Here is a 16,393-nt window from a genome sequence, read left to right on the forward strand (position 1 = left end):
TCTATTCTAGAATGATCTAGACAACTGCCAGTATATTTGTCCTCTTAAACTCATCTCCCTAGACCTTTTTCATATAACTGCCTGTACTTCATTTTATCATGTTTTGATATTTTAACCACGAACACCCAAATAAATACTAATCAAATCCCGGAAATATAAACAGCACACTCTATCATGCAAGTATCTTCCCTACCACATATTTCACAAGTCCAATCCAGATTTCTGAAATCTTAACTGGGAGTGGATTGAGAAGAGAACAGAATAGATCTTTTGCAGAGGTGATATAATATACAGATCAAATGAGTTTTTCTCAATTTGATATAGGTTTGTTTGGGTTTCTTTTGGGCACTAGAGGGCCTCTTTCGGGTGTTTAGATCTACAGCGCGACAACAGACAGCTAGGTCAGCATGTATCTGGATGCAGCAGAAGCTGTCGTTGCCTAGCACCTCCAGGTCAGCATGTATCTGGATGTAGCAGAGGAGGTACACGACTTTTTCAGATAAGATTTCAGAATCAGATCAAAATTGTGTGTATCGGGAAATCATACAGACATTCAAATAGACATGAGCTAATTCCAAGTGATTTTCTTTTCTGAGGTCATGTACTAATTTAGTTCTGGACAGAAACAGCTAATGTTTCCAATCTTAAGGATAGAGCCTACCAACACATCATACTAGAGTCAAACTATTTCGATACTGGTCTTACATGAGTCAGCCCTCGACCATAAAGTGAAAATTCATTTCATTTCCCAGTCCAGCCACACTTCCCGTTGAAACTCTTTTTGTATTTTTCAATTTTTCAATGTTTTTGTATTTTTCAATTTTTTAATGTTTTTGTATTTTTCGATTTTTCTCCCCCTAAATTTGTGCATAAATAAAAACTACCTAAGAATAGAAAACTTTATGAACAAATTTACCTACGAAAAACAAAACATGCTCAATCAGTAAAACGGATCATTTTTAGAAAATCCACAAGCACTCCGAATTTCGAGCTGCTGACAGGTTTGGTGAACAAATCGGCAGCATTTGCATCTGTGTCGATTTGTTCAAGAGTAATCAGACCTCTGTCAAAGCAGTCTCGAATGAAATGAACCTTAATATCAATGTGCTTGGTTTTGGAGTGAAAAACAGGATTTCGAACAATTTGTATTGCAGCATCATTATCGTAGTAAATAGTAGTGTTAAGATAAGTCAAACCATAATCCTGCAATTGATGTTGCATCCACACCACTTGAGAGCAAGAAGCAGAAGCAGCAACATACTCAGCTTCAGCTGTGGATATCGCCACTGTTTGTTGTTTCTTGCACTGCCAAGAAATGAGCCGATCACCCAAAAATTGACATCCCGCAGAAGTGGATTTCCTGTCACTGTCAGTACCTCTAAAATTGCTGTCAGAGAAAGCAAACAAGTCAAAATTGGAATCTTTCGGATACCACAGGCCAAACCGAGGTCGGCCTTTAAGATACCGAAAGATCCGTTTAACAGCAATAAGATGAGAAGTTTTAGGATTAGCCTGATAGCGTGCACAGTTGCAAACAGCAAACATGATGTCCGGACGGCTAGCTGTGAGATACATCAATGACCCAATCATGGACCGATATTGACGTTGATTTACAGACTCTCCTTCTTCATCTTCAGTCAATAATGGTCTCTCAGCCATAGGTGTCTCAGCAGGCTTTGCGTCCGTGAACTTGAACTTTGCCAGCACATCATCCACATACTTCCCCTGATGAATCAGAATTCCTTGTGAACTCTGTTTGACTTGTAAACCCAAAAACAGTGTCATCTCCCCCAGAGCACTCATTTCAAACTTTTTCTTCATAATTCTCTCGAATTCCTTGCAGAGATCCTCGCTTGTAGATCCGAAAATGATATCATCAACGTAGATTTGAACCAAAATTTGATCACGTCCTACCCTCTTGATAAACAGAGTCTGGTCTATGGTGCCACGCGTGTACCCATGAGCCAGCAGATGCTCTGTTAGTGTGGCATACCAAGCTCGAGGAGCCTGGTGTAACCCGTACAACGCCATGTCTAACTTGTAGGCGTACTCAGGATGATCTGGATGCACAAATCCTGGCGGTTGCTCGACAAAAATTTCCTCCTTCACGTCTCCATAGAGAAACGCGGTCTTGACATCCATCTGATAAACAGTGAATCCCATGTATGACGCGTAAGCCAAAAAGATCCGGATGGCTTCAAGTCGTGCAACCGGAGCATATACTTCATCATAATCCAGTCCTTCGATTTGCCTGAATCCCTGAACCACCAACCTTGCTTTGTTTCGAACTATCACGCCTGCAGAATCCTGCTTGTTTCGAAATACCCATCGAGTTCCAAGCTTGCGTTTTCCTGCAGGCAACTTGACAAGCTTCCATACTCCAAGTTTTTCAAACTGGTTCAGCTCTTCGTGCATAGCATCTACCCAGCCAGGTTCCTGCAAAGCTATATCAATGGTTTTAGGTTCGATTTGAGAAAGATAACAAGAATATAAGCAAGTGTTAATGGTTCCTGATTGACTCCGGGTCAAAATTCCAGCATTTACAGGACCAATCACATTCTCGATTGGGTGATTGCGTTGAACACTTGTCGGTATAGCCAAATCAGGTACAATCTCTTCATCAGTTGTGGTGTTGCTAGACTCCCCCTCATTAGGTGCAATTGTAGTGTGAACTATAGGAGAAGTGACAGTACAATCCTCAGGAATTGGATCAGGAAACAGTGAAGTTCCTGAAACACTGGGTGAAGCACCACTTGTTGAAGCACCTTCAGGGGAGTGATGGGACATCTGTTGTGGTGAAGGGTGAGGAGTAAAAACTATCCCCGGAGGATCAACAGTGTGGCTTTTTGATGCGTTTACAGCTTGTTCTTCCATCTGTGCTTCGTCTTCTGTATCTTCAAATGACAATGGTTGTTTGGGAACAGACTCACCTGCAACTGAAACATCACTTGACAAAATGTTAAATGATTTAAACAGAGCAGAATAATCATATAACCAATCTGGACCGACTCTAGCGTCCGTAGCATTCTCTTCAAGCCATTCGATGTTGCACGACTCAACAACTTTTCTAGTTACTTTGTTGTATACCCTATAAGCAGAGCCTTTAGCATATCCAACAAAGTAACATTCGTCACCTTTGACTTCAAACTTTCCATTTGAGTCCATTAGTAATAATACACATGGACAACCAAAAATACGAAAGTGTGAAACCGAAGGTTTACGTCCTTCCAGAATCTCATAAGGGGTTTTCATGTGACGTTTATTTACTAAAGCATGATTCTGGATATAACAAGCCGTGCTAACAGCTTCAGCCCAAAAGAAGCTAGGAAGCTTTGAATCAGCCAGCATGGTACGTGCCGCCTCAATTAGAGTACGATTCCTTCTTTCAGCCACTCCATTTTGTTGTGGAGTGCGAGGCGCACTGAACTGTCGATCGATTCCCTTTTCCATGCAGAATGTATCCAAAGTAACATTCTTGAATTCTGTCCCATTGTCTGATCGAATAACCTTCACCTTAGTACTCGCTTGATTTTCAGCCAAAGTAATGAATTGTTTCACCAATGCAGCAGTTTCATTTTTGTGACTGAGAAAATACACCCAAGTGTAGCGAGAGTAATCATCGACGATTACCAGACAGTAAGCTTTCCTCCCGATGCTCAGCACATTCACTGGACCAAAAAGATCCATGTGAAGTAGTTCGAGTACAGCTTTTGTCGAGGGTACTGGTTTAGACTTGTGAGGTTTTCGATGAGCCTTCCCTTTCGCACAAGCAACACACTTTTCCACCAACATGAAATCCTTGATCGGAAGATCTCGTACCAATTAACCTTTAGCTAGACGGTTCAGATTTTTCATATTCACGTGCCCGAGTCGACGGTGCCACAATAGACCATCATGCTCTGAAATCTTCGAAAATAAACAAGTGATCTCTTCACACGGCTTCTTGTTCATATCAATGACGTAAGCATTTCCTTTTCTTTCAGCTGTCATCAAGAACCAGTCTTCTGGAATAACAATCCTAGGCTTCAGAACATGACATCCCTTCTTCGTAAAATGAACTGAATTCCCTCTATCACAAATCTGCGAAATGCTTAACAGATTGTGTTTCAGTTCTGGAACATAATTGACATTTTCAAAGCTGAGAACACCGTTTTGAACAGTTCCTTTCAAAGTGATTCTGCCAGATTCACCTCCCGCAAATGAGACATATCCACCATTAAATTCTTTGACATTCACAAGTTGGGATAAGTCTCCTGTCATGTGCCTGGAACAGCCACTATCCATGTACCAGAGGCGCACGGTAGTCCTCCACAGCTGTTCCTGCACGAGTAGCGGGATTAGTTAGATTTAGGAACCCAGCCCATAGTGGATCTGGGTTTTCCATATGCATCAATGTACGTTACTTTTTGCCAAATCAGATTATCTTTATTCAAAAATTTTGATTTATCTCTGTTGACAAAGGAGTTGACATTCATGTTCGACTGGGCAGCCTTTACCTTTGGTCTCCAGTGTTGATAGGACCAATTAGAACAATAATTATCAAAAACATTTTGGTTGTGTCTTTGAAAAAATTTTTGATTCTGTTGGTTTCTTCGTTTGGCTGCATTCCAGTCTAAATCAGAAGGCTTGGTCCTTCGACTGTTATTCTTCATTGCCTCTGTCTTTGTGACATTCATAGGCTTTGAACAACCAGTTCGATTTGATCTATCCTTCTGATTTTTGAAGTCTTTGTGCTCGGATGACTTCCTTGGGGGATGGATACAATTTCGTGCAATATGTCCCGCAATTCCACAATTGAAACAAGTTTGTCGTTTCAATGTGTGGAGTTTCGGGTTTTTCTGAAAATTGTTCCTGCTGTGCTTATCAGGTTTGGCGATTTTTGCTGGCTTTCGTTTAGAGCGATCTGGGTTTACCTGATTTGACGTTTCACAAGCATGTGATGTATGTTGCGATTCAGACACGACTTTCTTACTGTGATTACCTTTTCCTTGAAAATCTGACGATTTGAGATCAGTTTTATTTGGTAAAACATCTGTTGAAGATTTTACGTTCAAATTACCATTTAATTCTTTGTCTATGATTTTTGATTCAGTTTCAATTTCAGAAGCATTTGAAACTTCACTAACACATGCTTCTTCAACATGTGTATCAACGGTTTCCAATGGGGTCCCACTAGATTCAACATTAGGGACTCCCACTGAGACCGATTCAGAAGAAGAATCAGGACATTCGTGATTTTCTTGAGAAGAAGTGTCAGTGGTTTCACTGAATGTATCCTGAGGGACCTCACCTGCAACACTATCATCTGACATATTAGAACCATCACATTCACAATTATTAACCGAAGAAAATTCATCACCAGAATTAGTGTTCACAGTTTCAACACAAACATCATCAGTCTTGCCCAAAACATCAGGCCCATTAGCAGCTAAAGAAAGAAACATACTAAAAATACTTTGTCCCAAAATAAGATCAAGATTATTTTCATCAAAACAAGGTTTTTGTGAATCAGAATTTAAAACTTGTTCTCCCCCAAGTGTCTCTTCACATTTCACATCAACTTTTTCTGCACATGCAAACGACTGGTTAGGATCAACATTTCCTTTTGAGACAAAATTCATTGAATGACCTGGTTGTTTATCAACAGATTTGTTGTTGATCGATGACTTATCGGTTTTTGGACCGTAAGTCATCTTACCCTCATTAAGTAACTCCTCTTCCGTGAAAGGCATATAAGTGTAGTTATGATTGTATGGAGGAGGAGTTTTTGTGTATCCCAAACCAGCCCCTTTCTTTTCTTTATACTCTAGTTGTATGTCACAAATGTTCTTGACCAAATTACTAGAGGTGTCAAATTTTTTAATATTGATTTCATTTATCTGATATTTGACTTTCAAGTCCTCTAATTCTTTGGTCAGGTCGCTAATTGTGGCTAGAGCATCTAAGAAATTACAGTTTTTAGCACTGAGGTCTTCTTTTAGCTGAACTATATCTTTTCTTTGGGCCTCAATTTTTTCTTTGTAAAGTTTTTCATTTTTGGCCAAAGTAAAGTTTTTATTCTTAAGATCTTGATAATCTTGAATAAGTTCAGCATTATGTATTCTATAAGCCTCAACTCTTTCTCTGCATTCAGTAGTACAGAAAATAGAACGTACCTCTTCAGCAGTGAGTCCATGAACAGGAGCTGACAGGATTTTGGTCATGAATGCAAAGTTCTCAGCTTGAGGCTCAGCATCTGGCGAAGAGTCCTTTTCATCTGAAGTCATGAACGCTATGTTTTGAGCAGCACTCTGGATTTCTGGTTGTGAGATGTTCAGACGTTGAATTTCATCATCCCAATTGAAATCTGCACTTGGTTGAACAACAAGGGCTGAACTCTGAGTTCCTTCACCAGCAGCAGTTGAATCGTTTGTCGTCACAAGAGCCCTTTCAGGATTTGGAGGAGCAGGATGCGCAGGTGTAAAGTCTTTGTTGTTGTTGGGCTTAGGGCAGTTCCTTGCCAAATGACCTTGTTCATGACAGTTGTAGCAGCGTAACTTCATTGGAACATTTGCAGAGTTTGAGAAAGAAGAGCCCCATCTATTTCTGCCAGTCTTATTTACAAATCTTTGTGCTCTGAATGCTGCCATTGCCATTTGCCAGGTGATGTCCATCTCCTCCACATCTTCAGGAAGATACTGATATAGATCATTCAACGACCAGCTAGGAGGTTGGATTTTACCTGCAAAAAAAGCATTCAAACAATTTATCACAGAAGCAGCGACCTCCAGATTCTCTTTCGATTGCTGAGAAAAGAAAGCGATGAGCTCAGATTTGGCTGAAGAAGGTGTGGCAATTTTTGCTGAAGGCGATGAGGAGCTTGAGCTAGAGTAATGCACAGTAGTGGTTGACCCAGAGGTAGCCTTTTTCGATCCATTCTGTGAAATCAGTGCAGTGTTGTCATTGCTTGGATTGGTGGAAGAAACAGAAATGCCTGCGGCTAACAAATTGGACTTGTGATTATTCTCCCGTTGTTTGTCATCAAGCTCACATGCTTTGATGTGTGAAATCATTTCAGTCAAGGTGCATCTTGCGAGATCTTTGGTCCGCTTGATCATAGCAACGTGATTATCCCAACTCTTTGGCAAGGCATTCAGAAGTTGTCGATTCTGAGCAGCCTTTGAAGGAAGTATTTCTTCTAGATCCATTTGAGTAATGATCTTTGAGAAACGCTGAATCTGATTCTCAATGGTTTCCCCATAGACGTAGTTGAAATTATTGAAGTTTTGCCTCAACAGGTTCCTTCTGCTTTCCCTCATGTCTTCATTCCCTTCGTACACATCGATCAATGCTTCCCACAGTTCTTTGGCTGATTTGCAAGTGCGAAATCCCATAGCAATGTCTGACCCCAGTCCCATAGTCAAGTATGCGATTGCTCGATTATCTTCTTCGACAATAGCGTAATCTTCGTCAGTATATTCAGCACGAGGTTTCTTGACTTTGACTCCAGGGTTCGTCTCCCTCTCATACATGATTTCTCTAGGACCTCTTTCAATAACCCTCCAAAGCTTGGGCTCCTTGAACTTGATATGTTGCTCAAAACGCCACTTCCATTCAGGAAAGTCATTAGCATCTAAGAGCCTAGGAATACGAGAGCTGGTTCCAATTTTTGAGTCCAACTCTTGCTGAGCGTTTGTGACAGCTAGGTCATTAACAGTTGACATGTTTGCTTAAAGTTAATTAATTATATTAATTAAGGTCCAACAGTCCAATAGTCAACAGTCCAAAAGTTCAACAGTTCAACAGTCCAAAACACGAGTTTCTGTTTGACGTTGCGAGTCGTAAACGGGGTTGCGAGTCAATTTCCTGAGGTTGCGAGTCGAAATTGACAAGGTTGCGAGTCAAAACTTCAGTGATTACGAGTCGTAATGGCAAAGGTTGCGAGTCAAGCTTGTTGAGGTTGCGAGTCGAAACTGGAATGGTTGCGAGTCGTAACCAAACAGGATGAGCCGAAACCAAGGTTGCGAGTGGAGACCAAACTTCTGGTTGCGAGTCGTAACTGAACGTGATGAACCGAAATCAGCAATGTTGCGAGTCGTAACTGGAACGTGATGAGCCGCAACTAAGTGATTGCGAGTCGTAACCTGCAAAACAATAAGTGATAAGAACTGTTTACTCGCAATCCCGACTTTTCAGCAATTTCCAAAATTCAAAGATATTGTAATCTTTGAATCTGTTGACCACCGATATCCCGAAATTTCAGCAAACACCAAGACTGAAATCAACAAACCAAATTCAGTGATTTTTTCGATAAATCTGTCAAGAACAGTTGATAAAAAAACTGCAAAACACTCAACAGAACCGGATCAGTAATATATGAAACTTCTTGAATCCGATTGATATCAAAACCGAGCCCTTGAATGGCTTCAATGGCTCTGATACCAATTGTAAAACCCGTGAGGATCTCTCAATGATATCAATCTAAACCTTGTGAGAGCGCGGAAATCAAACACAAGGTGATTCAAGAACAAATATTAAGATCAAACAATAAACAATAGATCAAAGACAAACCGAAACTTGCATTCAACGATAACCGATGACTGATACAAGATTTCTAGTGGAACTCGGTTCCTTTGCTTGTGTCGCCCAACTCTAGTCGCAACCAACAACCCCTAATCAAATGATTAGGGTTGTTTATATACTAAACACATTGGACCGAAATCAACCTAGTGGCCCATGCGACACTTATCTAGCCCAACCCACAATGATTAACCCAAAACATAAAGAACTAATTACATAATCAATCCCTAAACATTGTTAACCTACATGAATAAACCTTCAGGTTCCAACACTTAGCTAGATCTAAGCACGGCCTTCCATCCGCAAACAGACGGCCAGAGTAAAGGGCCATACAAACACTGGAAGATATGCTTCGTGCATGTGTTATGGACCTAGGCGGCAGCTGGGATACTCACCTACCTTTAGTTGAGTTTTCCTACAATAACAGCTACCAAACGAGTATAAAACCCACACCGTTCGAAGCTTTGTATGGCCGCAAATTCCGCTCGCCATTATGTTGGGCAGACGCTGGAGACAAAAGTATGGTTGGTCCCGAACTTGTTCAAGAGACAACCGAAAAAATCATGCAGATCCAAGAGCGCATTAAGGTGGCTCGAGATCGACAAAAGAGCTACGCTGATCGAAAACGAAAACCATTAGAATTCGAGGTGGGAGACAAAGTTTTGTTGAAGGTCTCACCTTGGAAGGGCGTAGTAAGATTCGGAAAACGTGGAAAGCTGAATCCACGATACATCGGACCATTCAAGATCTTGGAAAGAATTGGCACCGTGGCTTACAAGTTGGAATTACCGGAAGAACTTAACGGAGTACATGATACGTTTCATGTGTCCAACCTCAAGAAGAGTCCAACCCAAGAAACAGTGATTATCCCTGTGGATGACGTGCATATTGACGACACACTCCGATTTACAGAACGACCCGTTGAGGTTACAGACTGGAAAGTCAACAAGACCCGGAGGAGTAGTGTCAAACTTGTCAAGGTACGTTGGAACTCTAAGCACGGACCCGAGTACATGTGGGAACGTGAAGACCAGTTTAAAGCCAAGTACCCCCATTTGTTTGAGAAAGCTCCTACGGGAGATAACTCAGCCTGAATTTCAGGACGAAATTCTTTAACGGGGGGAGACTGTGACAACTGGCACCAAAACCGGTCATTTCCGTACAATTTAATTATTATTTAATACCTACAATTATGTGCTTAAATGTCAACATTGTCTGATTACATGCTATACATGTGAATTCATGCACGTTTTATACTTCAAATATTGCTTTATGCATTGTTGTTACCGTTGCGTCAGAAAGACTAGTAAACTCATCGGTAAGACACACCGTGTCAGCAACTCTGCAGAAAGCAGTCAGATAATGGAATCAGGGCCTGGGAGTAGGTCCAATGTCTAAAATACATTAAGTCCCAAGTATGGATACAAGGGTTAACATATAGACTTTCCGTATGCACTAAAAAGCACCCGAAACACACTTTAAATGCTGAATTTTATATATTTCAGCAATAATTCAGCTCTAACCAGCATTTTAACACTAAAATATCATGCAGAATTTATGTTTTATCGTCCAAATTAACTTACAAAGTGTCGGGAATTGAAGGTGTCACAAAAGGGTACTTAAAAATCACTAAACGGAGTAGTTTGACACTTTAACGAACCGGTATCTAACCGAACAACCGGACACTACCCGAAACATCAAAATTATACTAGAAGCATTGTTTTATTATTTCTGAGCTAGTTATGAACCCCAAACACCATAACACCTATTATAACATAATAACACATTAAATCCCTAATCAAGACACTTGAAACTTAACTTAATTATGTAATTAGTAATTGAAACTTACACTTTACCCCCCCCCCTTGTTGGGACGGTCACAAGGTCCCCCCCCCCATCAAGATCTTTACTTGATCTTACTAAGATATCATATGATCTTATTGGATTTGGTAAAAATTATGTATGGTACTTAGAAGACACATTATCTTTTGGTTAAAGCATAAACTTGGATATAAGATCAAGACCCTACTCCATCTTTCACACACTAAACACTCACCATCCTTCTCCCTCCCTTGCTCTCCCTCTCGGCCGAAACCCTCCACCACACCACCACCTTCATTCAACTTTGGTCATCCATTCCAAGTGCATCACAAGGTGTTAGAAGCTAGATTGAGAAGTGTGGAGCTTGTGGATCTTGAAGGACCTCTCCCATTTGCTTTTATCCATCACATTTGCCATCATCAACTTCTTGTGTTCATCCCTAGCCATAGAGCTAGTAGTAAGACCCTTATGATCTCTTGTTACTTCATATTTTGATGGTTAAAAGATGATAAACATTGTTAGTCTTGAAGAACACTAAAGAACATGATCATAATACTTTAACATAAGCTTAATAGTATAAGAATACATGTTGATTGTGTTGATTTGATTCTTGATGATTGATGATTTGTGTTAATGATGTTAGACATCATAAGAAACCTACTAGATTGTGATTAAACACATGATCTAGTAAGTTAATGTGATGATCTTGTGAAAGACCAAGATGATCACACTTTATATACTTGAACTTGAATGATGAAATTTGTTTTCATATGTAAAGATGATTTAAACAAAATACAAATCTTGTAAATAGATGATTACAAAACTAATTTTCTCAAGAAACCAAGTTTATTTATAAGAGTTACAAGGTCATGGTTTCTAAGTAAACTAATCATATTTTTTTGTGATTAATCAAGACTAGGAACATGATTATAACAAGAAAAATACAAAAGAAATATTTTTAGAAAAATCATCTTACAAGTTGTAAATGACTAAATCTTTTAATAATGTGATTTATAAACAAATAAATATGTTTTAAAGGGTAACTAAACCTACTAATTAACATGGTAAGTTACTACAAGTTTTTACAAAAACTTCAAGTTCATTGTGTAGTGTGATTTATATGATCTTGCTTATGGTAAGTCTTGATTGTGTTGTTGATGATTGATGATGATTTTAAAAGAAAATAAACACATGTTTTGAAAACATGGGAAACCTCCATTTTTAGGGGAAACTATGTCAAAATTTTTATAAATTTTGACACTTAGAAAAATATAAGTTTTTGGTGAAACTTATTCCCTAAAAATTCACCTAAAAATACTTACCAAGGTTTCCCAAATTTTTGTGTAAATTTCAAGTTAAGAAATGATGATTTCTTCAAGATTAAAATTGATAATAAGTATGTATATTTTTGAGGAAAATATATATATTTATTGGTCACCAAACTTTGTGCTAAGTGTATGTAATATGTATTATATGTAATAGTGTATTAGGACTTGAAAATACACTAAATACTCCCAAGGAGTAGAAATACAAAAATACACATACAACATGCATAGACAAATACAAGAAAATATATTTAATAGATTATGTAACTTGGACAAGTTATGAACTTAAAATGTATTTTTGGAAAAAAATACATAACTCGGGTGAAAAATACAAGATACTTATATTTATTGGAAAAAAATAATATAAATAAGACACATAGTTAAAAATATAAATTATATTTAACAACAAGGAACACATACATAAAAGATGGTGACTTGTACTTGTGCGCTACAAGTCTAGTGACTAACGTTAATAAAACACGTATAGGTCACGACGCTATAAGCAAACCCGGTGAAGTTTACGGCGCAGAAAACGTAAAGTTGTGAGTTCATGTCCCCATTTTTAAACTTTTACTTGTTTTCTAAACTTGGGGAAAATACATGTGTTATGGTATGTTGAATACAAAAACTAAGGGATGATACTTTAAATCATGTCACGAATAGGGTGCCATAAGCACCATTAATCAGTTACATACCAAGACCGCGGAACAAATGGTTAGATCTAATGGATTTCAGGCAGCCACACTCTTGGTCATTCTAGTACCAAGCAGTACTTTTGTGTCTCTAGACGTGAATCGACAGTCGTGGAATCGAGAAGTAAAATGCCTATGGTTTGGATGCTTCCTATGTCGTGTCACATGTTAATGGCCTTGCAAACCATTAGCGATCTCGATTTCCTTACATTTACAGAAATACTTGTTTCATACAAATTACATACCATGTTTTCATTCAAGTATACAAACGTTTAATACAAAACTGCATGAATTCACACCAACATTATGTTGACGATTTTTCCAAAAACTCACATGTATTTCAGGTAACTAAAGTGGATGTGCGCGCGGTCATACTCTTGCTCCTGGATGATGTTTATGTTTTAGTTATGTTATGTCAAGACTCCGATGCCTCTTTTGCGGGATTTGGTTGTTATATCCCACCTCATGTGGTGATATAATGACTAATCCTTGATGTTCATCTTTAAATAAAGTTGTAAACTTGTTAGACAATATTGTATTTGTGTTGTAAACACTTAGCTTATGTTTTGTTAATGGCATTTGGAGTTATTTTACGAGCATGTAGTACGTTTACCTTTCGTATGCAATGAGAACCTTTCAAGATCACACCTCGTGCTTCCGCCTTAGAAAGGGGTGTGACAGATTGGTATCAGAGCTGCGATTGTAGTGAACCAGGATTCTTTCTCGAGTCTAGACTACAATCTTTAGGATCTTCTCACGAAAACAATTTTTCAAAAGTTTCCATTGCATAAAACTTTCCGCGACATCCACTACCTGAAATTGTTTTCAAAGATTCAAGTTAGGACACTACAAGACTTAGGGTGCACTGGAGTAGCACTTGTCTTTGAATTCAGTGCACAGAAACCACAGCAAGTCTTGTCATGTGTCAAACGAGATTCAGCACAAGAGAAGGTCAGACGTGAACACCCCCACCCCCCCTCCCCCAGCCTACTAACTACTCTATTGGAGTAATGATTTAGGGTATACAGACAAGAATCACCAATGTGAAGAAAGATATTTTATCCTTTACATATATTAAACTTGTACTATGGGGTGATGTAACCCTTATACATTTTGTTTACTTCGCAAACAATGATGTAACAAGTTATCCTGGTATGTATAAAGACTCGGTGAATATCTTATGACACATCAATATTTATCTATTTATGCATGCTTGTTGCTGTATGAATTGATTTATATGTTTGGCGGATTGTTTGATGTCACTTATATGGGATTGCTAACTCAAAACTTGGAAGATTTGGTGATTGGATACATCAGCTTAGGGGGAGTCATCTGTTGCTGACAGAATTCGGGTTGAAACTGATGCTATCCAAAGACCAAAGACTGTGAGATTCTGAAGACTAAAGTTTCCTTTGCAAGTTATTGTCAAGGGGGAGTTTGTTGGTGCATTTTATGTGACAACAGCTTTGGATTGGTCTTTGGATATTAAACAAGTTTGGGCCGCGAAGACTTATGAAGACTTAATGGAATTCAAGTATGTTGAAGCCCAAATCAAGTCCAAGTTCGAGTTCTGGTTTATGTCCATGTAATCTAGCCCGAATTGTAAGTAGAATGCTTATGGGCTTAGCCCAATTCGAGTTATATGGTTGTAGTATATAAACATCCTTTAACTAGAGTTTTAGGGTTAGACATTCTAGAGTTTGAGAGAGTTTGAGAAAACACAAAACATTGGTTGTGAGTTCTTGTGATCTTAGGTGATTGTAAACGATTCGTTGGATAATCATAGAAGATCAGTTGGTGAATTGTTTGTGTTCGTCTACTTAGTTCTTGTTTTTGTTGTGTTCTGTTTATCAAGGGGATTCCGCACCCTTGGTAGATTATCAGTTTTGTGACGATCCATACGGGATAGGGGACCTACAGGATTGGAAGTCATATGACAAGATTGCTGAGGTTGAAGTTAAAAAGGGAAAGGAAGATATTGTTTATACAACGGTTGATGTAAAACTAGACTATGAAACATTTTGGTTTGAAATTTATACTGATAATGATGTTGAGGAGATTCCACGTTCAAAAGAGCTTCCATAAGAAGAACTAAAAAATTCAAGAAATGGTTTAAAGAACCATTACCTGAATTAACTCAGAAGAAGTATGTGAATACTAAAGGAGAGCTGCAGGTCAGATTATCAGTTGGGATTACGATGAAGAAAACAAGTTGCATTCATTAAGAGAACAAATGATGTTCAATATTTCAAATGCAGTGCAAAGAAGTTAATTACCTTGCCTGCACATGATTTGCATCAGTTGGCACAACGAGATATGAATACAAGAACATTTGTAGGACATATTAATGGATTGGTATCGAATTTGAGAAAAGAAAGTTGGATAGCAAGTGGAAACTGTTTAAACCGCATGTTGGTCGCAGGGTTAGAAGTAGAGATCCAACAACAGGTAAAAAGTTATACCGTATGGTATATAAACCAAAAAGTTATTTAAGAGAGATTCCATTGAAAGAGTTCAAGTTGGATTGCTTGTAAGGAATTAAAAGTTGGTATGTTGATTCAAAGACTGGTGAAGCACTAATCCAAAGAAAGAATGTTTTGGATGAGATTATAAGGATTTTAGATCCTATGTGTTTGGTGAATTTTCCAAATTGAATATTTAAAGCAACTTTGAAGGCATGTTATTCATTATCATCCAGATATGAGAAGAATTGCTTTACAGCAACAGGTAAAAACATATCTCGTATGGTATATAAACCAGCAAGTTGTTTAAGTGAGATTCCATTGAAAGAGGTAAAGTTGGATTACTTGTAAGGAATTCGAAGTTGGTATGTTGATTCAAAGACTAGTGAAGCATTAATCTCAAGAAAGAATGTTTTGGATGAGATTACTAGGATTTTAGATCCTATGCGTTTGGTGAATTTCCAGATTGAAGATTTAAAGCGACTTTGAAGGCATGTTATTCATTATCATCTAGATAGTAGAAGAAATGCTTTACATTATCGACGGATTGTGGAACTGTGTGTTATGAAGGGTGTTTGTGCAGGGAGCTTGTATTCTATGGTTTGACCAGGATTCTCAACAAGTTTTTGAAGACATCTCCGAGCATCCATCAAGGGGGAGTTTGTAAGTGCACTTAACAAGTGATGAACGCGTCAGAGAAAAACACTTAAGAAGAATTGTATATTTTGTTTAAGTGTTGATGAAATGATAGGGTTTAGGATTAAACTCGGACACTTTTATAACATAGGGTATATGATAAGCCCTGATGGAAACCCATATGTTTGTGTAATTCATCAGGGAATATGTTATTCCCTAATGTCTTTTGTGTCCGTATATAGATAGAGCATTCCCGGACAAGGTGTTGTGTCCGGGTATGACTCTTAGGCCTATATAGTGATTGTATAGGTTTGTTATGTAGACTTTTGGCATTTGTATCTTGTTAACTGTGTGTTTTTTGTGGTGAAGTCAATACAAGTGCAATTTTGTGTTTTTCTCTGTTTCTATACCTTTATCATACTATACTATGGATTTCGCACATAGTATGTTTATGTGTTTGAGTGATATAGATCATGTTAGTGTGTGGTTAGGTGACCTTACAACACTAAGGTCCCTAACGTTAATTGAAAGAGTGAAGAAGATTTATCCATTAACCGGCTATTGATGGGCATCAATGAACCATCCATGATAATCATTAATGCATTTGAATAAGCGAATCAGGGCATACAGGGCAAATAGGATCTAATAATTCATGGTTAGAAATTGTTTTGAGTAAGGTTAGGTTATTATGCATCATGCATGTAGTACTCACTGAGAATGTTTGATTTGGTTTATGTAATATATATTATGCTTATCTCAATTAAGAAACTATTTACCATTAGGCTACTGTACAACAGTGAGTCATGAAATCTTAAATCAATCTAAAAAAATAAAAGAAAGCATGTAGGGATGAGAAAGAATCAAATAACCCAATCCTTGTGCATCGAACTTTGGTCGT

General features: G+C 38.3%; 1 protein-coding gene across 1 annotated transcript; it reads right to left on the reverse strand.

Moving 5' to 3' along the window:
- Positions 1-5,480: 5,480 nt before the first annotated feature.
- LOC118490581 lies at positions 5,481-6,580 on the reverse strand. Its single transcript, XM_035988298.1, has 2 exons — positions 6,156-6,580; positions 5,481-5,566 (listed from the first exon to the last, which is right to left on the reverse strand). Exons 1-2 carry the CDS (start codon positions 6,540-6,542, stop codon positions 5,552-5,554), a joined length of 402 nt encoding a protein of 133 aa, XP_035844191.1. The 5' UTR covers positions 6,543-6,580; the 3' UTR covers positions 5,481-5,551.
- Between the last annotated feature and the right edge of the window lie 9,813 nt (positions 6,581-16,393).

This window comes from Helianthus annuus, chromosome 3, assembly GCF_002127325.2.
Source record: "Helianthus annuus cultivar XRQ/B chromosome 3, HanXRQr2.0-SUNRISE, whole genome shotgun sequence".
NCBI classification, from domain to species: domain Eukaryota; kingdom Viridiplantae; phylum Streptophyta; class Magnoliopsida; order Asterales; family Asteraceae; genus Helianthus; species Helianthus annuus.